Below are 24,947 nucleotides of genomic sequence, written 5' to 3' on the forward strand. Positions count from 1 at the left end.
TGAAAACAAAAAAAAAATACAGAGCAGTTGCAGTCAGATTCAGCACCACTTGCCATTTCCAGATAGTTTCTTGAATATGAGCCTACTAATAAAAGCTTAGATACCTTAGAGTAACAGCAAAGATAAGTTTTTAAAGAATTGCCATGAAGAATCAATGATATATTTTCCAATATATCACTTACACACCTCTTACTTTTGAAATGAAAGAAAACTGGCTCATTAAACCCAAATGTAAAAAATTTTCTTAGCATGTTGAGTAAAATGTCTTAGATAAGTCACATAGCTGTTCTCTTCTTTCACTTGCAAAAAAGATAAAAACTGTCACTCTTCCAGTAAGTAACCTTGCTTTTTCCCATTTCACTGGCCTTGCCAAAAAGGCTGAGTCTTCATTACCCTCCCATTGTGCATGTCATTTTGCCATTTCTAAAAATACAAACTCTACCATTAATAAAGCTTACCCTGGTTTTCTTGGGCTTTATGGCAATTAGAATCTTCAGGATTCACATTTATGTGAAGTGCTGAAGTGCATATTTCATCTTCTTTAGCATGGGAGAGATCTGTAAGGAATTTTTTCCAGTAAAATTTAATTGAAATGTATTTAAAGAAGATCTAGCATCATGTGTATCAAACACTTGGAAAGTAAAGAAATTCACTTGGATAAATGACATAAGCACTGTATTTCTCAAGAAATAAAGAAGGGGAAAGTGTAAAGTGTGAGTTATATTTATGCAGTTTCTTATGGCTGTGTTCATGTTTTTAACAACTACTGCCCATGGAAGACCATTTATCACATTCTCAAAGACATAGCCCAAGGTCCTGAGTTCAAATGCCTCTGCAGACACCATGTGGCAAGTCATCTAAAACTCTGAATGAGAGTAAGGCATCCAGGTTTTCACAGCTGGTGTCTGCCTGTGCATGAATTATTAGACTTCCAAGAAGCTTAGGTCAAGGGCATAGTCTAGAAAAACAGTGTTCAAGCATCCTAGTTGTTTCAGTTACTCAAAGGAAAAAATAAATCAATTGAACTATTTATATGTCCCAACTAGAAATACCAGGTAGAGCAGTAAGTCACTGTCTATACACTTAGCACTTAGAGAAAAGGACTCATATTGCAAAGAACCAAACTAATTAAATGTGATTTCCACAATGAAAAAAAACATACAAAAACCAGTAATAATGAAGTGTAATGGACTCCACTGAACAAATGATTTTGTTAAACAGAGCATGGGGTAAGGAATTTAGGGCTGCTTAATTAACCCCTGAGAGTCAGAAGGTTTTGTTGTGCCTGAAAGGCTTGGAACACTTAAGTTTTTAATGATTTTGTACCCAAACTTGTGCTTGATTTCATAGCTATATTGAAAACTATAACAGCTCTCATATATAATTTACTTAATAAAGCTCTGTCGAATTCAAGTTCTGAAAAGCAAACTATATTAAATGTATTCCATTTCAGTATCAAACAGGGCAGCCATCAAAACATTAGTTTAATTAAATAAATACCAAAATAAATAAGACCTGAAAAAAAAGGCACTATACAAAAAAAAAAAAAAAAAAAAAAGATCAAGCTAGAGGAAAGCTATAAATCTCAACTATGCAGTTTCTTCAGTGCAGTACACCAGAAACCACATGATGTAACTCTACAGGAGTTACTTTTGAGATAAAGCAGTTAGCAGTTATATAGGCTTGTTTGTCTACTGCTATTTTAATATATCCTGACATCTACTGGAGGCTGTCTAAATATCACCGGTATCAAATTGTTTCCTTCCCTTAGTAACCCAAAGTTTAGCATAGAAATAAAAGCAGGTTACATTGTAAATTGTAAGTTTTCTTTAAATATTTTAACTACACATTGCTACCATTATTACACATGTACTTCCAACACTCAAGCTGAGATTTTTGCTCAGCAATAACCATTCAGATCTCAAATCCTTATTCTCTCCCCCAAAAGAAAAAAAGATAGGAAGTATCACAATTCTGTTTCTCTTTACTTACAAGCTGAATTATGCCACGGTGAGAACACAGCTAAAAACTGGTTTGTGTTTTCCACCTCCTCATTACTTCCTGTGGTTCTGATACACTATTCAAAAGAAATAAACTGTGTATGCAGAGATACATGCATGTATTTAAAGTAAATTCTTTAAAGGGAAATACATTGTCTGCTTATCACATCTAATGAACTTCATACCCTATTAAAAGTTACTCTTCTCAATTTATTTTCTTCTTGAGGCTATCTGAGTATCTCCTGAAGTTATGACAAAAGTATGGTGAAACATTAAAGCCTCTGTTACATATTGCCTTTTATATGGAGACCCACTTCACCAGACAAAGAAGCTCTGTAACATCCGTGGGTCTCCAAATCCAAAGCCAATGAAATTATGCAATGCAGTCAAACCAAACATTTTTTAGCAACTCACATTTCTATTCATGTAAAACAGAGGAAATACTAACTTGTTTCAAGGCATTTAAGTGCTAGAAGCCAGGACAGGGATAGGGAAAAGGAATTTGTGTTGTAGCATTCTTATGTCTTCTTCAGGCAGCACCTTTAATTTCTTCAACAACAGACAGTACTGAAAGAGCTGGGCCTAAGACGGATCCCACTTGAGCAGAATAAATGCTTTTCAGCCTGGGTTCACTGATGTTACCACCTGACACACCTTACTCTCCTTACAAGCAGAGAACTCAAGTATAATACTACGCTAATAAACCCCACCCAGACAGCTGTGTATTTGGCAATTTGTCTTATCAATTTTTAAGGACCACCTCCTTCTTTCAAAGCCTGCTTAGCCAATATGTATTAAGAACTATTCAACCTTACTTTTTAAGATCCATTCCTTAATTTTAGTTAGCCAACTGTGAGATATTTAATAATAAGGCTCTCTGAAATATGATACTTCTCTAAGAGAGTACTCAAAGATATATCAGTCGCAAAATAAGCAGAACACTTCTAACCTGAAGTTCTTTCCAGAGCATTGCCCTCATTTCTCTGCCTTGCTTTTTAACTTCTTTTTCCTTAAAACACTGTTTTTCAAGTATTGTGTCAAGTTTATTCATTTTCTTTATAGCTGCTTGAATCTGAGCATTTACGTCCATGTCTTCAGAACATTCCAAGTCAGAAGAGTCTGCCAGAGAATATAGTTAAAGTTAATGTTGGCTTGAAGCAAGTTGAAAAAACAAACAAATACTAAAAAGCAGTTCAAGTAATTTGGCAACACCCATAAACAAGAGTACAACATTCTCAAACACATGTTAATTTCTAAACCTGTTTGTAGCAGGGAAAAATACAGAAGTCTTTGCAACAGAGTGCTGAATCAAACTCTGAGCTGTATCAGTTGGATATGGAGGTGTGGGAGAAGAAAAGTCACCTATTTTGGGCAAGGGATTTGATTCAAATTTATAATGGCAGAGTGACAACATCTCCATAGTATCTGCAAAAAATCACTCACTTTAAAAATATAAAATAATTTTTCAGCCTGGCTTGTAGAATACATTTTAAAGTTAATAATTCAGAAGAGGCACTTTTGAGGGGGGTTAAGAGAGACTCTGTAATATCGATGCCTTTAAACATTAGAGAAGTTTCAGTCTTATGTCTTAGCAAAACCAGATTCCAATACTGGTTCTAGAAAAATATTGCAATAAAAAATTAAAAACTGTGAAACATGATGGAAACTGCCATTACTTAATTAAAGTAGATTTCTACACCGGCCCTTTTTTTTTTCCCTAAATATGCAGATTGTAATTATAACTTTTACCTTTTCCCCTTCCTAGAGCATCCTCATGCCCTGTCCTCTTTTATGGCTTCCACATTAAGAGTAGAAGAAACACTTGCAGCACTGTCTCTAATCCCACAGGTTTACAAATTTTTGAACCCTGCAACATTCTATTTCATTTTCTAATCTTTTGAGGTCAAATGCTTTACATAGCCATTGATTCAACCATTTACTGTGATGCACTGGTCTACTTTATGCCATAATAAGATCAGGGATACAACAAGGGAAGAGCTATAAAAATCTAAGTGAGGTACAGAGGACAGATGGACCAAAGGACAGATGGTAAAAAAAAGAGCACTTATTTCAACTGGCCTGAACTCAGCAGATTGATATAAACCTTAAACTACTGAGTGAAGCTTTAGGTTGAGTTCTATTGAATTTCTGTTCTGTAGATATTAATATCATGTTTGGTGATTGCTGTACTGGATATGATAACGACTGAATTCTGCCTTATTAGACTGAATGAATCTATGGAAAACTCAAATTCTATTACAGCATTAAAGAAAATTAATATCCATTAATAAAGCAATCTCTAAATAAAGAATTCATTAATCTTGAAAAGCACAATTCATACACAGGTTCAATTTGCAGTATTCTTTTATAACTATAGAATATACACACAAATTCATGACCATTACAAACTCAAAAGCATTAATAAGAAAAGGAAAAAGTTTTATTGCACTACTCATTTTATACACCTGAAAAGCAGTATCTGATTTTGCATTACCTGCTTTTCCTGGGGAAGATTCACAAGATTTCAAAGTTGGTGAAGTTGTATCTGACTTTGCATTACTTGGTTGTCCTGGGGAAAGTTCACAGAATTTCAACATCTGTGTTTCAGGGCTTCCATCTTGAGAATCTGAAGTAGAGGTACATCCTGAAAAACACAGGAAAAAGCCTTTCACAATAAACAAGATACATTTTTGTCAATTAGGGATCACCACAGAGCCCTTGCAATGAATTAATTTTAAAAATAGCATATACACCAGAACTCATGTTAAAAACAGGAGCAGGAATCAAGGGATTTCTTTTGGCCCAAATTCTGTCATGAAGTCTTAAATAAAATTTCAAGACAGTATCAAAATATCTGCTTCACTCACTGGCTTTTGCATCTCTATTTGTGAACAGCTGGACACCCCAGAACATTAATCCATTACCATTTACAAAATGACAGAAGAATGCCATGAAACACTTCTGCACATGCTTCAATTAAACTTATACACTGCAGACTTACATTTAAAGTACTTTATTAGTACTAACATTGTTCATTTTTAAAGTACTGTAATTTATAACCATAAATTCCAGGTTTTAGGACAGGTGGACCATTATTAGGATACAATGTTTCTAACAAATGATCATGACTACTCTGAAAGGTTTTATAAAAACATCTTAATGAAAACACTTTCTAACATGATTCCATGGAACACACACACATAGTTTTTAATTATCTTTTAAGCCAGATCACAGTTTATGATGCCACAAGACATTTACTGTACTGTACTGACAGTAATAATACATTTCTTTCAAAGGTGGATTTCAAATAGTGAAGAGAAATGAAGGTATGGATTTTGACATCTTCTTTTCCAGAATTTTGCCTATTTGCAACCTCTATTCCTTCCATCAGCAGAATTTTACCCGAACTATAAAATCGTGATATTTGGTCTAGACACAATACAAGAAAGTTTTAGTCATTCCCACCTGACAACTCGTCGGGATTCCATAGACACTTGTGAAGAGAGATGGTCGTGCTCTCAACTGTTTGCTCCTCAGTTCTTACTTCCTGGACATCAGATTGATCTCTGTCATCATCTTTGTTTTCTGATGGACAGCCATCTTCTAGACTGCCTCTCTGATAACCATCAGCCAAACTGACGGGTGAATCAACCTGTGAAATGCAAATTATTGAAAACAGGGATGTTTGGGGTGAAGAAGATAACCACAATACTCACGTGCTATCACAAAGGACAACGATTCTGCACAACACTGCAGAGTACTTCTTAAATAACAGAACCATTTTCAGGTCTGATACTGATGCTAGGAAAGAGCACTTTTACTTAGATTTCACATAGATTCTCCAGCTCACCATTCCCCATACTGTCAGATTTGGGGTTGTCAGGTTAGGGTATGAAAAAAGCAGACTACTTCTTTAGCATTCTACTATGAAGAATAAGGCATGGAGGTTTTAACCTGCTGAAGGAGAGAAAAATTACCTCTTGCAGACATTGTTCTGGTGTTGTTAACTCCATAGATGTATTTAAAGATCTACTATTAGGCTATTAGGTCGAGCTAGATGCAGGCCTTGAAATTTCATCCAAGCTCCTACTTGTAATATCCACTGTTACCTAAAACTGGGGGAAAATCCAGCAAAAACAACCTTTCAAATGAACAGTTCCACAATAAAGCACCATAAGCCCAGCAATTTTTCAGACATACATGTAAGTTTCAAATGCTTTCTAGCAACTCCATGTTGCAAGGTTTTTCCAGTTCAGACTGGCTTGCCACTCAAGTATGTGCTTTTCTTTTTAATATACATACAAATATGTACTTCTATCAAGCCAACCAAAGTATTCAAACGTGCTTATTATCAAAGACACTTTGAATAGCATACATCTTACAAATAATCTCACAACGGAGGAATTATCATGGCTGTAGTTTAAACTACAGACCCGCATTTCTCTGAAAAAGAAAACAACAACAAAACTGTGTGAATTCACAGGAATTCAACATCACAGCGCATCATGACACCTGCTGGAAATTCTCAGAAGGCTGAAATGAATACAAGTCTTTATTTCAGTATAAGGGAGGCAGGGAGGAAAGCAAGCAGGAAGGGAAGGAGGGAAGAAAACAGGAGGGCAGGGAGAGAGGGAGGTAGGGAGGGAGGGAGGGAAGAAAGCAAGCAAGCAAGCAGAGAGGAAGGCAGGGAAGCAGGCAGGGAGTGAGGGAGGCAGGCAGGAAAGCAGAGAGGAAGGCAGGGAGAGAGGGAGGCAGGCAGGGAGGCAGGCAGGAAAGCAGGCAGGAAAGCAGGCAGGAAAGCAGGCAGGAAAGCAGGGAGAGAGGAAGGGAGGCAGAGAGGAAGGCAGGGAAGCAGAGAGGAAGGCAGGGAGGCAGAGAGGAAGGCAGGGAAGCAGAGAGGAAGGCAGGGAGGAAGGCAGGGAAGCAGGGAGGAAGGCAGGGAGGCAGGGAAACAGGGAGGAAGGCAGGGAAGCAGGGAGGAAGGCAGGGAAGCAGGGAGGAAGGCAAGGAGGCAGGGAGGAAGGCAGGGAAGCAGGGAGGAAGGCAGGGAGGAAGGCAGGGAGGAAGACAAGGAGGCAGGGAAGCAGGGAGGAAGGCAGGGAAGCAGGGAGGAAGGCAAGGAGGCAGGGAAACAGGGAGGAAGGCAGGGAAGCAGGGAGGAAGGCAGGGAAGCAGGGAGGAAGGCAAGGAGGCAGGGAGGAAGGCAGGGAAGCAGGGAGAAAGGCAGGGAGGAAGGCAGGGAAGCAGGGAGGAAGGCAGGGAGGAAGGCAGGGAGGAAGGCGCCCCGTCCTCACCGCGGGAGGGCAGCAGCGCGGGCGCCGCCGCCGTTGCCGTGACGACCAGGCCGGCGAAGTCTCGCGATAGCCGCGGCTGTGGCGGCGCGGGCCCGTCGGTGGTGGCGGCGGCGGGGCCGGTGCCGCTCCGTTGCCTCTCCGTTCGCGGGGATCCGGACGGGACCGAGCTCTCCCTGTGCCCCGCTGGAGCTCTGCCCTCACCGTCCTGGTAGAGCGGAGCGCTGCCTGCAGGGTGCCTCCTCCTCCGAGCCCCATGTGCCGCGGCCGTGTGAGCCGCAAGTGCTGTGGCGGCCCTTCCGAGCGGTGCCTGTGCAGTGCGTTATTGGTGTCCTCTGCCCGGCTCGGCTCCTGCACTCATTGTGTCACGCTCGCACACAAGGATACTTGAATCGCTTTTCAACAAGTCCCTTAAAATTGTTAGTGTCGTTACTGTTCTTACGTGAACACTCGGTGTTAATAAGGATTTCGTAATTAATAAGGGGAGCGCGATTGCCTTCCTAATCCCACCCATTTTTATCTTTCCTGCATTTAAACAAAATGTGAGGATTAATTCCCATGGTCCGATTAACTGAAAAAACCCGGCAGAGACAATTCCGGGCTCCTACTGCTTCCTTTGATACCCATGTGTGTTAAAATCAGGTTTTCATTGGCAGTAAAAATTCGCAAGAAACAGTTTCCTCTGAAGAAACAAAGTGCATCTCGTTCAAATTGAGATTTTGATTGACACATTTTTGTGCCAAAATAAATCTTACTTAGCTAGTGGTGTTTTGTATTGAAGTCTGCAGTACTGCTTTTGTTGACACTTACAGTATATTGCATTTTACTGTCACATGTGCCGCTAAGAGAACCATTTTCCCTGGTATTTAGTGTAGTCACCATGCAATGTGGTTCCCAGTTAAGAACTGAAGACAAACAGAAAATGCACTAGGGAACCCTGTGTGGTTTTGCCTCCTCCCTAAGCATGCTGAGCTCTGGTACATTAAATTTTAACGTCTTCTGATTATGAAAGCAACACCATCGTGGTGTTTGGGACCTGTGGTGCTTTCCAGATGGTGCAGATGATGATCTGAAGCCAAAAAACAAAAAAATATATAAGAATGCATGTTCACATGTGCAAGTTTGCATGGGCCAGTAATGACAATGAGAAAACAGTAGAATGGACAGTATCATTCCAAACTGGCTAATTAAAATATGAGGGTATTAGAAATTACATTAGCTATGCATAATGAGGTATGGCAAGCAGCTAGGTGTAACTGCCCCAATATTTTTTTTTTCTACAGTACAATGCACATGCTGAACAGCTGAGTTTTTGTTATCAGCGTTCCTATTACAGACTGCCTACAACCTCGCAAGAGCCTTTGAAAGGAGACCATCTGACTCTGGATCTGCTTACAAACGGACATAACACTCCTTTGAAATTGGTGCAGGAATAGGCTTCTTGCTGCTCTTTGTCCATGCAGAACCAGTGAAGGTTTCCAATGAGGCTGTCACACCTGAGATTGAGCAATAATGGCTGAGCAGGGATATGTCAAACCACAGCTGATCTTATCATCTGCTCTGTGTCCTGAAGATCCAGAGATGAAGAGGTTCATAGAGCTCATCTCAAATCCTGTAAATCAGGTCATAAGAGTCTTCCTCTCCAATAAGCACTGAACTTATTAATAACATTAAATATTACATTATCTCAAATATTGTTATAGGTGGCAGGTGTACTTAAGCTTGTACTGAAGCTTGAAGTAGAAAAGCAGAATCAAGGATGAGCTTTCTTTTTTTACCTTTCCAGGAACAGGTCAATTTTGTTCCAAGATAAACTACATAGTTCTTTGAAGTATAACAATTAAAAAAAAAAAAAGTTGGAATGGAAAAAACTCTTTCTGTCTAGAAAATGGACAGGAAGAAAAACACTCCAAGATGTGCTTTTCATCCTAAAAAATAGGTTATAACATGATGAAATCACATTTAGACAAGCTGTCTTGATACTCAGAACACAGTTGTCATAGTAACAGAATTTATCCTTTTCTTCCTGATCCAATCAAAAAGAGAAACAAACAACAGGGGACATACAGGGAACTTGTTCCTGATTGCTATTGCTTACCTTCACACTCCTATTCTGAAAAGCCTTTTAATACACAAATAGGTAGCCAAAACACTTTAATTTCCTTGTCTCATAGATGTTGGAGAAAAAAAAAAAACAGGATTTTTTTTAATAGTCATTAGTTATTTACCTTGGACAGTGGAAAACATTTTGCCCAGCTGAATAATTTAAACAACAATCCAAGCAACAGCAGTAATGACTCAAAGCTACTACTGTCTTAAAAGGAGTTAAAAATGAAACAAGTCAGATAATCAATCTTGCATAAAGAATTTCCTGAATTACTGTTTTCTGATGGCAATTCTAGCATAGAGGCTGGTTTGTGAATTTTACACAGATTAAACAGATTGTTTTTACACAGATTGTTTTTAGTTAATTTTTTAGCAATTCATCCATGTGGAAAATATTCACAAAAGCAGATCTTTTTATAGTGTGTAAAAACCATTCTCAAGTAATTCTTGAGGTATGAAAAACCACTGTGGTTAATTTCTTGGTGAAGGATTTCTGTGTCTTTGGCTATAATCAGCTAAAAAAAGTACAATCAAGTGTTTACATGTATTCTTTTTGAAAGAAGGAAATATTTTTGTCTCAACAGTAAAAACCCATCACAAACCCTTTCCTTTCCAGATATAACATGAAATTATATACAATTTGACTCTTTATCATTGGTGTTTCATTCAACATGACAGTTGAAAAGGGCAAAAACAAGTTTGCTTTCTTCAAAGGAGTTCAGATCTGAGTAAACATTTATCCACATTAAGAAATCACAGAGGTTTTGAGCAGTACCTATATGTAAGTGAAACATGAATGTTAAACTTAGCCAAAATTCGTAAGGAAATTACAACTCCTACTTTGATTTTTAGATCGTCAAGATTTTCTCAATGGCATCTGTTCTTTCACTAATTTTGGAAAACAAACTCCATTAAATTACTTTTTATTGGCACTTTTAAAAAATGCGTGCTGTAGTACTTCTCCACCTCTGCCACAAAAGGACCAATTTTTTCTGGAATCCTTCTTCTGTCTGATTTCAGGCAAGCTATGTCTGTTTTTTCATCTCTGTATCTAAGAAGGGCAGCTCGGGCTCCCACCACCCATCTGGACCCCTTGAAGACTGTTCCTCACTCCCAAACTGATAAGCTCTTGAACTAGCACTGAAGTGCACTGAAACCAAAGAGGAAATGGAGAAAAACATATTTTACACAGTAATTTATACATTTTAAATACATTTTTATTAAAACATTTGCTTTTAATGACTTGTAGAAATCCACAACCTTGGAGCCATCAGAAGCTGGTGACTTCCTTCAATCATGTTGAAGGAAGAAAAGGTACATTCTGCTTTAGCAGAATTTCTTCTTACTTTTGAGATTAACTGGTTGGATTTAGTAAGTCTCTTTGAACTTGTCAAGATTCTTCACCTTGTCCCTTTTAAAGTATGCTTTAAAGAAAACTACTTTCACAAACAGACAGTAATCACAGATAAAGGTTCGGCATGCAGCAAAGGGCTGAAGTACAGGAAAACCACAAGGAGCAAACAGGTGTTACAAGATTGTGCTTTTAAGAAACTACCCACAGAGACAACAGTGAGTGCAGATGAAAGACTGCTTGAAACTGAAGAAGAACTAAAATGTCAGGGTTGCAATAGTATTAGGTCACCTAACAGACAGATAAAGTTCACATTCAGTATAAATGAGACAATACGCCTGTGATTGTGCAGAGAGGCAAGCTGCAGCACAACACCTGAACTCTCACAGAAAGGCTGCTAAGCTGATACCAGGGATGGCATGACTAACTCACTCAGGAATTAGGCACCAGATTTGAAAGTCTTGTGTTCATACACTGGATGGTCTGCTCTGCAAGATGAGTGGAGCAGGAGGGTTGGTATCTGTATCTGTGAAGATAGAACAAAAACTCCTCTACCTCTGGCAATATTGAGCAACAGCACTAACAAACCTTTGCCTTTTTAGGTCTGTTGCCAGCTTCTTCACCCAACAGTTCTGCTGTCAATGAAACACTTAGAATCCCTCTTTGTGAGTCTCTCTCTTTGTGTGAGAGCGAGACAGACTCAGAAACTGACATTGTCACACTCAGAGAAAGGCCACTAGCATTTCACACCCATTTCTTCCATTTGCTTGCCTTCCCGTAAGAAAACAGCAGAGTGCACCATCAGCTAAGTTTATTTCAAGGCTTACCCCTTAGTTACTTAATACATACATTACATTTTAAGGACACTTGTATATGCCCTTTATCACAGGATTCTTAGCACATACATACTTGTTTATTGGGATCAGAATTTGTCCTGCATGGTCTCCAATCCAGTTTTTACTTAAATCTACAAGAATATATGTGGGATCTTTATAAAAAGAGGTCTTTCTCAGGCTTAACACACATGATGATTTGGGTATTTTTGGCTTTGTGGATGTTTTAAGCCAAATACCAGTGGTTTAGGTTTTAAAATATTTTAGATGCTTGGTAACTAATTTGTGCAAAATATTCCAGCACGTTTTAACATTGATCAAATAAATGCACATAACAGAAAACAAATGCACTTGATAGTCCACCCTACTTCATTAATGAAATGTGCAGAATCTTGCTGTGTCTATTTGTGGGAGAGCAGGACTTACCATGCTGCATGTCTTCTGCTCTCTATAGCCTTTCCTGTTAAGTTACTTTGATGCCCAGTCGTTTTTAATACAACATAACATTTCCCAGAAAACCAACTGCTGTGTTTCCATAATTCAGCCATTAAAATAGTTCCCAAATTCATAAGTACTTTTGAAAGTTAATAACAGGTATCATTGTAGGGATTTCAGAGATCAAATTACAAATTTCCATACATATTTGATATATTATTTTCATTAGGTATTTCATATTAATAAGGAACACTTGTATATATGTTTTTCTTTTGTTTGTTCATTTAACTTATATTTGGCAAAAAAAAATCAGGCTGTTACAAATTTCAACTTAATAAAGATCCATGGGATCAAAAATGTAATAGAAAGTGACCTTCCTCTGTCACTTAAAGCTCCTGCTATTACTAAGAATCCACCTTGGGAAAGATACTGACTTTATTGTTTCTGCTGACTTTTCTTTCTGCTTTACACTTAGGCTGTTTTGTCTGGATTAGCTCTTCAGGGGTATTCCCCAAAGGAGGCAGGAGTCGCTTCTTATTGTTCCGGTTTTCTGAGAGCCACTGTGGAGGCAGCTCAAAGGGTCCAAAACCAAACTGCATGGAATACTTGTCATTTACTGCATCAGCTTCTGTGGGCACAGCTGGGGCCACCTGAGCTGCAGAGTCTGCAATCGTCTGTGGTATAAACCTGTGAACCGAAGTCCGTCCGAGCTCCAAACTGGTGCTAGGAATTTCTTTCTGTTGAAAGTCACCAGAGCCAATGGATTTGGTCTCATTCTCCTCATCTTCCATTGGCTTGAAGATTTGTTGTTGCCCAATATGGAACATCTCCAGAAGCTGGCTTCCTGAATGGACACTGGGCTCCAGATTATCATCTGCAATACCACCCGAGCTGACAATGTTTCTCCTGCTGAACCTTCGGTGTAGCTGCACTATTGTCCCCACTAAGCACTTCCGTACGGATTTGTTAACAGTTAAGAATAACAGAGGGTTGGCCAGCAAAGAGACCTTGGGCAACCAAATAGCAGTGAGAAGCAAGAAGACTGAAATATCTGAAATATTCAGTATGGTGCGGTAAATCACCAGAGTCACGTAGGGGACACTGCAGAAGATAAATATCATAACCATAGAAAGCAGCATGATGTGGAGCTCAGCTTCTCGCTGGGAGGCATATGGGATAGAAATTGTATTCTGAGGGGTCCTTAATGCAGCTATGATGACTTTTTTCTTCTGGCTGGCACTCAGCGCTCTGCGAATAAGGATCATAAAGAGAAATACCACAGCCACCGGTACAATCACAGTGGTGATATTATAGATGATGACATATATCAGGTGGCCAAGGGAGTAACTCCAAGATTCAGAGCAAGTGGACATGGCATAAATATCAGACACATTGGTAACAGCAAATACTGGAATGCTGGCCACTATTGCATGGGCCCAGATATAGATAACCAGGTCTCGGGATTTTGCATCAGATATTTTTCTTTCCAGAGGATATAAAACAGAGTAGTATCTGTCAAAAAAAAAAAAAAAAATTATTCTCATGGCCATACTGCTTATGAGAAACCTCTAAGCCACCTGAACATAACGGTCCAAATTCCTAACTGGGTTGCCAACTGACTACCTGTTTATGAAAGGGAAAATAAATAAATAAATAAATAAATAAATAAATAAATAAATAAAACACCCACCAAAAAAAAACCCCAAAGGTCTGCCTTTGCAGGTCTGTCTGTAGATAAAACCTGACTATTTAAATGTCAAGATCACATTTTTGGTGGTGAAAGTTTCTTTCAATACATCACTTTGGCTGATGCATATGAATATTATTTTGAAGATTTCACCATTAACTCACTTGTAAACTAGACAGTACATTGCACACACTCAAAATTTCAAAAGACATTTTGGAGGCATGTGTCACATTCAAAGGCCAGACTCATAGTTTTAGAAGTTGCTTTATAACAGATTTTTTCTGGATATTTGGAAAAAGCTATTGGTCACAAATAACATGTTATTACATTACATGTAATAACATGTAATTTGTGTACATGTTATAAATTACATTCAATTGCATTACATGTAATGGAAGTACAATAATGTTTTGCTTTGCACAAGCTGTGGTTGGCAAGCCCTGAGCAAAAGCATTGCTGAATACTGAACATTCTGTGTGCATTTAATAAAATTAAGTGCTTCTCTGACATGCACTTCAAATTTCAGAGATGGATTGATTGTTTGCTTACTACTGGAGTACTGCTGTGGACTTTTAAGCTCACAGAGTTTTCATGACAGACCTAACTTTTCACACTTCTCAATATAAGCAGTAGGAGCTTGTGCTATTTGTGAGGCAGGCACAAGTTTTCAACTGATACGCTGTTGCAGTTGCAATATTGGTGTGCATTACAGATAGTGATACCACATTTACCAAGACAAGGGGAGAAGGAAGAAATAAAAATCCAGGATCACGGCAAATTTTCTTCATTACCTGTCAAGAGCAATGGCTGGGAAACTAAGGATGGTCACTGAGCAGAAGACTTTGTGCAGAAACTTGGCAATTCTGCAGAAGAGCATCGTATAGATCCACCAGCAGCAGTGTGGACTGGCACTAAGAGCAATGTCAAAAGGCACACAGACTAGGCTGGCACAGATCCCCGAGCAGGCCAAATTCCTAATGAACCGGTTTGTTACCGATTTGAGTAGCGATGTTCTGCAAGTTGACCACAGCACCATGATGTTACCTGCGAGTAGAGACAGGAAGCATAAAAACAGGAAAACAGACAAACAAACAACTAACCCCAGGCCCTAATAACAATAATCTTAACAGATTTGAATGTTCCCTAGTACTGCAAAAGAAAATAATTGTTTGGAGTTTGCCAGGTATCACTGATTTGGATCACGATGCTGCTCAAATTAGAAAGTCTGTAAGAGCTAGTGGCTTCATGCATCAGAAGGCTGAAAACATATTATACACCAGCTATCCCCTCCCAGCTTCTGGTAATGAATGGATTAGGGGATTTCAGAGGCAAATGGCTAAGAAAACTATCTAAACCATATTTTTAAATACTTATGTTGATTCCTATATTAAATGGTCTATCCTGAGTATTCAAATACAGAAACTGGCTAAAGTATTCATATTTTAATAAATAGTACAGAATTCTTTTTTAAAGATAAAAATTTACACTATTACAAATTTACACTAATTAAATACAAATACAATTAAAATATAAATATAAGTATGTAGTTTTAATCTGTTTGTAAGTGGATTACAGCAGCTTGCTTTTTTTTTCATTGACCACTTCAATGGCACAGACAGGGCTGTGTAAAGCAACATCCAGAAGAAATATACCTTCCCCCCCCCAAGACACTCTCTATGTACATAATAACAAAACAAATGGGACAAGCAGAACAGAAAAAAAACGCTTGCTGCACGTAACTTCACAGAAGTACACACAGAATGCAACCTGCTGATTCAGATATTCAAGCTCTTCACATTTGTTTCAAATAGGGTAGGTGGATAGCAGTGAAGCAGACGTTCAGAAAAAAAAAAACCAGGATTATCTATGACAGTATTTTTCCCTTATCATTGCATTCCATCCAAATCTCAGAAAGAAATATCATATGATAGACACAAGTTCTCCACAAATTTCCCTATGATTCTAGCTTACACAGCAGCAGAACAAGAGTAAATTAAGTTCTTACAGCATGGGCCCTTTCTAATGCATATCAAGATACTGTAAAACTCACAGGATTTTCTCTCTCCTTTAAAAAATCTGTCTTTAGAAAGATCACAGAATCATAGAATAGTTTGGGTTGGAAGGGACCTGAAAGATCATCTCGTTCCAACCCTCCTGCCATGGGCAGGGACAACTTCCAGAAGACCAGGTTGCTCAAAGTCCTATTTAACCTGGCCTTGAACACATCCAGGGATGGGGCATCCACAATGTCTATAGGCAACCTGTTCCAGTGCCTCGCCACCCTCACTGTAAAGAATTTCTTGCTAATATCTAATCTAAACTTGCCCTTTTTCAGCTTAAAGCCATTTCCCCATGTCCTATCACTACATGCCCTTGTAAAAAATCCCTTTCCAGACAGCTCTTTTGTAGCCCCCTTGAAGTATGGGAAGGCTACAATGAGGTCTCCCTGGAGCCTTTTCTTCTCCAGGCTGAACAACCCAACTACTTTAGCCTGTCTAGATCAAGTGCTTCAGCCCCTCTGATCTATGGAGGCAAAGTTCTCTGCTAGCACAGCTGAGTGGGGCACACTCATGTAACATCATGTAACAACATCATGTAACCTGGTCCCAGCTTTCCGGCCCTGACGTCACAGACATTCTTTTCCTCTTTTGTTTTATTTCTCCCAGAGCTGTACTGTGCAGTACAGTAGATCACTTAAAGCATAGCTACCAGCATACAAATACTGCTCGACAAGACAACTCCATTTATTCTCTGCAGCTGGACAGTGTTCAGAGTTTAGCTTCCACCTCCAAGCAAAGTTAAATTGTTCTTACTGCAGACCATATCAACAGCCACATTTTGGATACTCTGTATTGTTGACACTTACCAGAAGTTCTTTTGAGTTGAAGTGTAATTGATTTATGTGGCAGATTTGTAAGCGTTTTTGTAGGTTACCTACAAATAGACATAATGAGAGAAAACAGCATCTTAAGCTGCTGATTGAGATATGAAAAAGCAGCTGCAGTCCCCCAAAACTTCTCTCTGTTAACTTTATCATTCTTTGCCTTGATTTCTCCTCCAATCAAAAAAAAACCCAAGCTTTTATGTGCCAAGTAGAGTATTCCAATGGCTGTCCATGTAAAATACCAGCAAGACCATATTCCCATTCACACAGCCAATGTGTATACCAAGTGGCAAGTACCAAGAACTAGCAAAAAGTCTACTTCTGCTTCTTGATAAAACAGCACTGTTTCAAATGAAGCATTCAATATTAACTTTAAAATCTACCTCACCTCCTATTTCAGTCTGCAGTACCTGAATGTCATTTGGGATTCAATTTTCTATATATTATGTCATGTGTCTTAATGCAAATTCCTTTTGATACTGACAAAATATTGAGTTACATCTCTAATATCTAATGTATTTTGAAGAAAGGAATCATCACCTGGTTTTGGCAGGTGCTTTGGGCTCGACAATGTATTCCTCAGGCAGTATTCAATTAGTTGTGTTTAAAGCTTTTTAAGTTGCTAGGAGATACTCAGTCAATCAAACCACTTGCTTTCAAAAATATCTCCAACTCTCCAGCTATTAAAAAGTAGCAGTAATAATATATTTTACAATGTCCTGGAGAGGGGAGAAAACAGGCTTTTTTTGTGTGCTTGTTTGTTTAAAATGAATTTAGATCTTCTATCTAGTTTCAATTGCATTGATTTTATAACATTAATTCCTAAGCAAGTTTCACCTTTGTTAGAATATAAATGAAGAATGGAAAACTAAAAGAATTCAGAAGTGTTTTCATTAATACTTCAGAAACTTCTAGAGAACTACTAAACTTCTCTTCAGGGTCCTGCAGAGGAGCTTCATGCAAGACCATGTATTATCAGCTGTTTAATTACTTCTGCAAATTATGTCATATTGTCATTTATACATCAGAGAGTCACAAGGAAATGAAATTAGCTCTGTTCTGACTGATCCTAAATGGGAAGAATGAAGTGTAAAAAAATATCCCTCAGGGAAACATTATTTTTTTCATTTGCAACTACGATTTTTCTATTAATAAGCTGCTCTAATGAACAGATCAGCTTTAGTATAGACTGGTAGATCTTTTTGCCGATGCCTTCAAATCAACTATTTCCCTTCGTACATCACAAAGCAGAGGAAAAATTACACCAGAAACTTTGCATGGCATTAAATATAAGAAGTTTGGAACAAAACTACAAACATTTCCCATTTCATTGTTCCTCAGTTTTCCCCAGCAACTTCTTTCCATGGAAGAGGATAACACTGCTCCAGGCAACAAGGTAATTCAATAAACAATTGTGCTCTGAATACCAGTTGTGCTCTGAATCTTGTCACAATGTCTAGAGGCTCTTTTCCACTCTCCATGTATTAGTCATTCACTGATGAACCTGGGAAAAATTTATTCTCCTTAGGGTACAAGTGTACTGGAATGTTGCACATCCTCACAGTGGGCAAAGCTGTCATTTTCTACCATAGGTTAGTTTTAGAAGGGTTTCTGCTGGATAAGTGGTTCTAGAGCAACATAACCTTGGATCCAAACTTCCCATGGGGTTTGTACTGGTTAGCTGAGAAGCATCCAAGAAAAATGGGAGTGAACAAACAGCTGGAAGATGCAGCATCTTGCAATTTCCTATAAGTCAATACTGTCAGGAACTTGAGATAAACAATCACATGTCACAAAGCATATCCCATATTGCCAAGTTCCACCACTAATGCAGAAAGATGAAGCATATATTTGGTCTTCTCAGAGAGTGAGCCGTGTCTACATAAAACCCTTACGACACCTGACATTATGTGACAACCTTCTTAGTACACAGACTGAGCAGGACAGAAAAATCAAGCTTAGAATAGAACAGCTGAAGTTGGAAGGGGCCCAGTGAGGTTCATTGACTCCCTCAGGACTGCCCACAACTAAACCCTATGACTAAGAGCATCATTGCAGAAACTCGCTGAACCCTGTCAGGGTTGGTGCTGTGACTACTTCTCTGGGGAGCCTGTTGCAGTGACCAATCACCCTCTCAGTGAAGAACCTCTTCCTAATGCCTCACCTCAGCTTCCCCTGATTGATTCCAGCTTGATTCCATTTCCTTGTGTCCCATTTCTGCTCACCAGAGAGAGGAGATCACCACCTCCCTCTGCTGCCCCCCTTGAGGAAGGTGCAGACTGAAATGGGGTCACCCCTCTGCCTTCTCTCCTCCAAGCTGACCAAGTGACCTCAGCTGTTCCCTGTAAGTAGCTCATCTGTGCCTTTGACCAATTGTCCAATTAAAAAAGAAATGTGAAATATTAAAGGCAACCACTACATGAGAAGCAGCTCTTTTCACTTTAGAAACGTGTTTAAATCCTGCCAAGTCAGAGTTAATTTTATCCTGTTATTAGTTATCATAACTATCAACATTCAATAAATCTCCAGGTACTATATGCCAACTCTATGGTATGAGATTGAAAAAATAATTGTTTCCAGTCATTCCCTACTTTTTTTTTTTTTAATTGAGAAACATCATAGATAAACAGCTACATTGTACATTAAGTTGTACAGAAGTACACTGAGAAAGTAAATACAGTGGTTCACCACAGCATGTTGCCCCAAAGTCTTCCTAGCCTTTATTGTGGTTCAAGTTCACTGAATCTGCGAACAGCAACATTTTCTGACCATGAAATGTTATCAGAGTACATTAGTCTGATTCAGAGCAGAAAAAATTACTTTTGCTCCTCTTCCAATTTGTACTCCTTGAATTTCCCTGCCAAATGCAGGCATCAACAGCTGAGATAGTCCTGAAGCACTAGCTTTTAGCACTACTTCAAATAATGTGAGAGAGTCATAAAAATACCTTTAACAAGCAGAAGTAAGATCGCCATGGAAACCAGAGACACTTATCTGAAGAAAGGCATTTGCCATGCAGTCTAAATAAATAAATAAATAAATGCTGCTCTTTGTCAACTAATTCATGGAACTCAATCCATTAGCTGGGTATGACCTCCATCTTACATTTTTGTTAACTTTAATCAGCACACAACTGAATCAAAACAAAGTCCACTCTCCAGCAAAATCCTCCTCCTCACAACCTGACATCCTCTGCTTGCTCACTTCCCTCCAGAGCAGGGTTCCAGGAATCCAGCCATCCTTCCTAGAAGAGAGCCTCTGTGTACCCCACCCACACTCTCTGCATTGTCACAGGGAAGGAGCTGGCAGCCTTCTTTATGGAAAAACAAATCAGGAAGCCACAAAAAAGGTTAGAAACTAGGCTTTAGCCATTAAAATTGTTCATTAAAAACTAACTGAAAAAGTCACAGTTTCTGTGAACATGATGAATGGGAAAAATTCTCGTGTTGAAACACCAGAGTGACTAAATTCCCAGCTCTCCAACACTATTTATTATTGTTTTTCCACGTATTTTGAGGAAGGTGTTTTTCACAGACCTTACTCTGACATACTCCAAAAAAGTGGTTAATTGAAAACATTTTGGCACTCACAATAGGTAGCTATCAAACTTTTCTTATTAATATGTATATTTAGCTATTCATTTCCAGAAAGAATATGGATATATCAGGATACAATTTGGCTTACACAGATTAAAGAAATGTGTACATTTATCACAGAATCACAGAATGGAAGTGACTTCTGAAGATCATGCTGGCCAAACCCTGCTCAAGCATGGATAAATTCCTGCAATTCTTTATAAGTCTTTATAATTCTTTTTATATTACTTTGAAGAAGTGTAGCCATGACACTGATCAAATAACCTTTATAGACAAAAGAAGACCATAAAACTAAACCAAAAAGTAAACTTCCTGAAACCAAATCCAACCTTTTCTAATATTTTTGCTACAAACTTCAAAATAAAATAACAATTTCAGTTTAGTTTAAAATAGTGGGAAAGTATTTAATTTGTCATTTTAGTATATTTCTTTCAATTTCAGTATGTGCATATGTGCAACCAAATGTTTTATATCCAAAATGAAGTGTCTGCTGCAAATGAATTACCTTCGAACAAGGTTTGCTGTATGCCAAACCTCCTTTCCCTTCATAGAACAGATGAACTCCCTAATTTTAAGATGTTTCTCACTCCTATTCTTAGAATTCTCATTCACACATTCCTACTTTCATCCTAACTATTGATTCAGAAGTATAATTATGTAAGAGATTTATCAAGTCCAGTGAACCACACAAAGCAGGAATTTGCCCAGCACAGGGTAGTTCCCTGCAGAGTGTTTCAGCATTGATTTAATATATATTGGCCCTTTCATTTAAAGGCTGATACTTATCTAGTGGTTTCTGTTCCCAGCAATGTGTAGTTACAAGGTTTCATGGAAGGAGCTAGTTCATAGCAGCTCAGTCTCACAAAGTGAACAAAGATTTCCTTGCAGGATCAGGTAGGTTACTGGTTTTTGTTAGAATTATCCAAGGCCACAACCTGCCTACATAATCCATGGGCAGCTGCTATTCTGACTTGCTCTGAAGGTAGAGCAAAAGTAGAAAACATATATGAGGAAATTTTAAATTATACTTATAGCAAACATAGCTTATATAATATGATGGTATTTTTAATGTCAAAATAACTATGTAAATTTTCCACTAATGTATTTCCATTGTGACTTTTTTCTTACTGTTGTCCTTAGTATTTGATATGTTTATTGTCTGTAGAGAGATTCTAAAGTAACTGCATCCTGCTAATGGTCTTGTATTCCCACTTGTATTTCTTTCAGATATGCTTACTTGAAAGAAGGTAAAAAAGCATTGCAGTCGTAATCTTCCAGTTCTTCATACCCCCTGCCACTTTTTCCTACCTCACCTTTTGTATCTGCTATCCCACTAAATGGAAAGAATTTCTAGACAGGAACAATCATTTTCTCCCTTTTGATAAACTACAGTCCTTCTACAGCCATCAAGACCATTTCAGCCCATCAAGAAAACAACACAAACCTACAAACCTCCTTATTTTGCTTAAGTACACTTGACTTGCCTGAATTCCTGGCCTCTATTTTAAAACCAATCTCCTCAAAGAATATGAAACTCTTCAAGACCTTGGAAGGAAAAAAGTTTAGAGAATATTGCATCTGCAACTTCAGAACCATGGATTGTTCCCATGTCAGGAAAATATGGCAGCAAAGCGTAGCATTATCTTTCAAACCTAAGCTAGGAAATTGAAAAACTGAAAAAAGAGTGTCCAGATGCACTGTTCTAACAATAACAGCAATATTAAGTCTTTTCAAAGTTAGCAACTTTTTAAATCACAGTGCCTAAGGGACTAGTCTTAGTACAAAAATGTAACCAAATTTTTTAAACCGAGGATTTTACATGATCTCCATAAGATTTCCCCATAGGGACCAATTTTTCGACCAATTGTACAGAGAAAGGAAATACAAGGAACAGATATAGAAGAGATAGAAATATTGGATGCCCACATCATCAACATATGTGAAATCATTAGCAGAAATTTGGGATCCTGAATCTCCTTTGCCAACAAAGCTAGTGAAACCCCTGGCCACTTTACACAAGGCTTCTTTCCTCAGAGAGCCAGTCTGATGTTGCCAGTGAAACACAAGACCTGGAATGCAGGTGAAGCCAGTTATCTTCCTGAATGGACAATCTATCTGTTCTTCAGCATCCTTGGCACAAGAGGAATAGCAATTGTCCCTTTCTTTTATAAATTAATCAAAAAAGGGCTGGTTTGAACTTGTATTGTCATGAGAGGACTGTGTCATGCAGCAGAGTGATTTACTTGAGCAACCCTGACCACTGTGCTGAATCTAACTGGAAATAGCAGTCTCAACACAGGAACAAGCAAGTTTTAGGATTTGTTTTTAAATAACACTGCTATCTGCCTCTTTGTACCTCTTTGTTTGCAGAGAGCCTGCTGTCACTTTTGTTGGTAACCTCCTTACATAAGTGCAGACATGGCTCTTCAAATGCACCTTTTCTGTCTGGATTCCCACAAGCACCTGCAACTCATAGGCAGGAATGTTGGTGCCAGTAAGGATGTAAGGTCACAAAGATGTGACTTCTCACATCACAGATGTTCATTTAGAAAGCCAGCCCCGGTCCCTAACAAGGTTCTTTTAGGAGGAACCTGCCAGGCACCCCTGGCATCTCTGCATGACATGCCTTGAGAGGCTGTGAAAAAAATTGTGGTTTAGAGCAACTCCAGCATTTGACCTGTGAAAAAAAATTGTGGTTTAGAGCAACTCCAGCATTTGGCCTGGGCTGTAAGCTGCTCCACCATCAACAGCTGACAGGAGCAACTTCCCACCTTCCACACTCAACCTGATGACCTCCTGTGCTGCTCAGAACCTTATTCTCTCCTGTCTTTACCCTCATACCCACCCTTACACAAAATGCTGCCAGACCAGAATGCAGTGCAGATACAGTCCAACAATATCATACTTATGCAAAATTAGTTCTTCTGTATCCAGTCCTTTTCTAGTTGTTCACTCAAGATTTTCAGACAAAACTTAGAAATTAATTGCTGTGCTATATTGCAGTATAGTGCATATGTGAGATCTATGCAGCCTATACAACCAGCTGGACAATTTTAATTTTACTAAATTACTGAGTAGCTGTTTTTCCCTGGCTTGCTTATTGAGGGAAAAATGAGACATATACGCAATTTAAAATGAATGACACTTAACAGAGAGCTATCTTGAGCTCTTGATTATAAGAAATTCCTACCCAGTTTTCATCCCCCATTACAGCTGAAATTAGGGAGTTTGTAGCTGAAAGATATCACACCAACAGCTATTTCATAGATCAGAAATTATTTCTGGACCTACCTCACAGTCCTGTGACTTTTTTTTGCTCTATACAACCAAGAAAGGTCTGACATCATCCCTGCATTAGTTTGCCAGTGCTTCCCTTTCTCCAAGTGCCAGTTTACTAGAAACAAAATTTTATTTTTTATATAGTTTTGCCATGCAACTATTTACCAGGTCACCAGCTGGGCATAATTGCTTTTCATTTTTCAAACACAGATGTCTTCAGACAGGAATTACATATGTCTAATACATCCTGTGCAGTGGGATTAGTTTACATTATATTTAGATACAAGCTTTTTTCCCTCCCTGCCAGCTGACTGTAATGAATGGTTCTCTCCACTCCTCCCAGCCCTGTAAATGTACTAAAGTAATACTCACTAGGAATAAGAAATTAGATCTGGGGACTCTGACACACACCTGAGAAACCAGGAGTTTAAAAAAAATTACTATCATCCTAAATCAAATACTATCAAAAAATCACATGGAAAAATATTCTGCTTAGCTACCAAAGTGTGGCATTTCTCTGAAGAAATATGAATTTATGGAACCAACTCAGGTTTATCCCATCTGTCGAAGAGAAGTGCCCCCATGGAATAACTCCGGGCAGGCAAGGTGCTTCACTGTTAAGATGAAACAGTGAAGTTTCTTCTTGGTGGCATTTCTGGCCTGACAGAATGCAAGTGGGTTTGGTTTGATTTGGTTTGGTTTTTTTTCTTAAAATATATAGAAGCCTGAAGTACAATTTTAGTTTTTTTTTTGATCAAGCATTTCACTAACAGAATCAATTGTTGGCAGAGACTCTCCCCAGAATTCTTCTCCCTTATTTTTTTACAATCTCCCGCAGAACTCAACTATTGGACTTCTGTACTGTCCCCTCCCAATCTGCTTTCTTTTACTTTTTATAACTGAGTTCCCTTTTCTTGGCTCAAAATCCTCCCAGTAAGACACAGTTCATAGGCCCATTCTCTGTAAAACAGCACTGTTAAACCCAGAATAACACTGGGCTTAGTGAAATGGCCCTCAACTTTTCAATCTTCAAATGCCTTCAGAGGAAACACTGAAAAAAAATAATATTAGTACTTAACACTTCTATTCAATTAAAAAAAGCCAGGAATACATCTCATTAGGACTGATGGCTTAGAATCCAGAGCAACATGCAAGTGCCCAAGACCAACTGTAGTAAATGGAACCAGATTAATATAGAAAAACTGGAGAAACATTGAAATTTTTCTTTACCTTAAGAATATGAATTTTTTTTTAAAGTCTAGGTCTGGACACTGTCTAGCATCAAAATAGTTCTGATAGTAAGATAGGCTGTAAAACTGCTAGCAGTCACCCCAAATACACCCCTGATGTGTTGAAAGAGTTTTTAATTTTATTTAACCTTCCAATAATCCAGATGACTGGCATACTGGCAAAGGAAGAGAAGATGGTAATTTTTGCTTTAAATCTGCTTTTCTTCCCTAGTGTTAGAAATGCAAGTAGACATAC

The 24,947-nt window shown here is 38.5% G+C and overlaps 2 protein-coding genes across 2 annotated transcripts in view; both read right to left on the minus strand.

The window, feature by feature from the left end:
* FSIP1 (fibrous sheath interacting protein 1) overlaps positions 1-6,065 on the minus strand; it is a gene marked incomplete at its 3' end in the record, with an annotated part of 65,250 nt that extends 59,185 nt beyond the window's left edge. The window contains exons 1-6 of the mRNA XM_084207395.1: positions 5,978-6,065; positions 5,466-5,652; positions 4,495-4,644; positions 2,950-3,119; positions 1,993-2,077; positions 459-557 (exon numbers count right to left, since the gene is read on the minus strand). Coding sequence (XP_084063521.1) covers positions 459-557; positions 1,993-2,077; positions 2,950-3,119; positions 4,495-4,644; positions 5,466-5,652; positions 5,978-6,013 — 727 coding nt within the window. The 5' untranslated portion in view covers positions 6,014-6,065. The remainder of the gene's footprint in view (positions 1-458; positions 558-1,992; positions 2,078-2,949; positions 3,120-4,494; positions 4,645-5,465; positions 5,653-5,977) is intronic.
* A 6,355-nt stretch (positions 6,066-12,420) lies between these two features.
* Positions 12,421-24,947, minus strand: part of GPR176 (G protein-coupled receptor 176) — a gene marked incomplete at both ends in the record, with an annotated part of 30,140 nt that continues 17,613 nt past the window's right edge. The window contains 2 exons of the mRNA XM_084207961.1: positions 12,421-13,528; positions 14,495-14,747. Coding sequence (XP_084064087.1) covers positions 12,421-13,528; positions 14,495-14,747 — 1,361 coding nt within the window. The remainder of the gene's footprint in view (positions 13,529-14,494; positions 14,748-24,947) is intronic.

Source organism: Fringilla coelebs, assembly GCF_963513975.1.
Source record: "Fringilla coelebs genome assembly, chromosome: 6".
Taxonomy (NCBI): domain Eukaryota; kingdom Metazoa; phylum Chordata; class Aves; order Passeriformes; family Fringillidae; genus Fringilla; species Fringilla coelebs.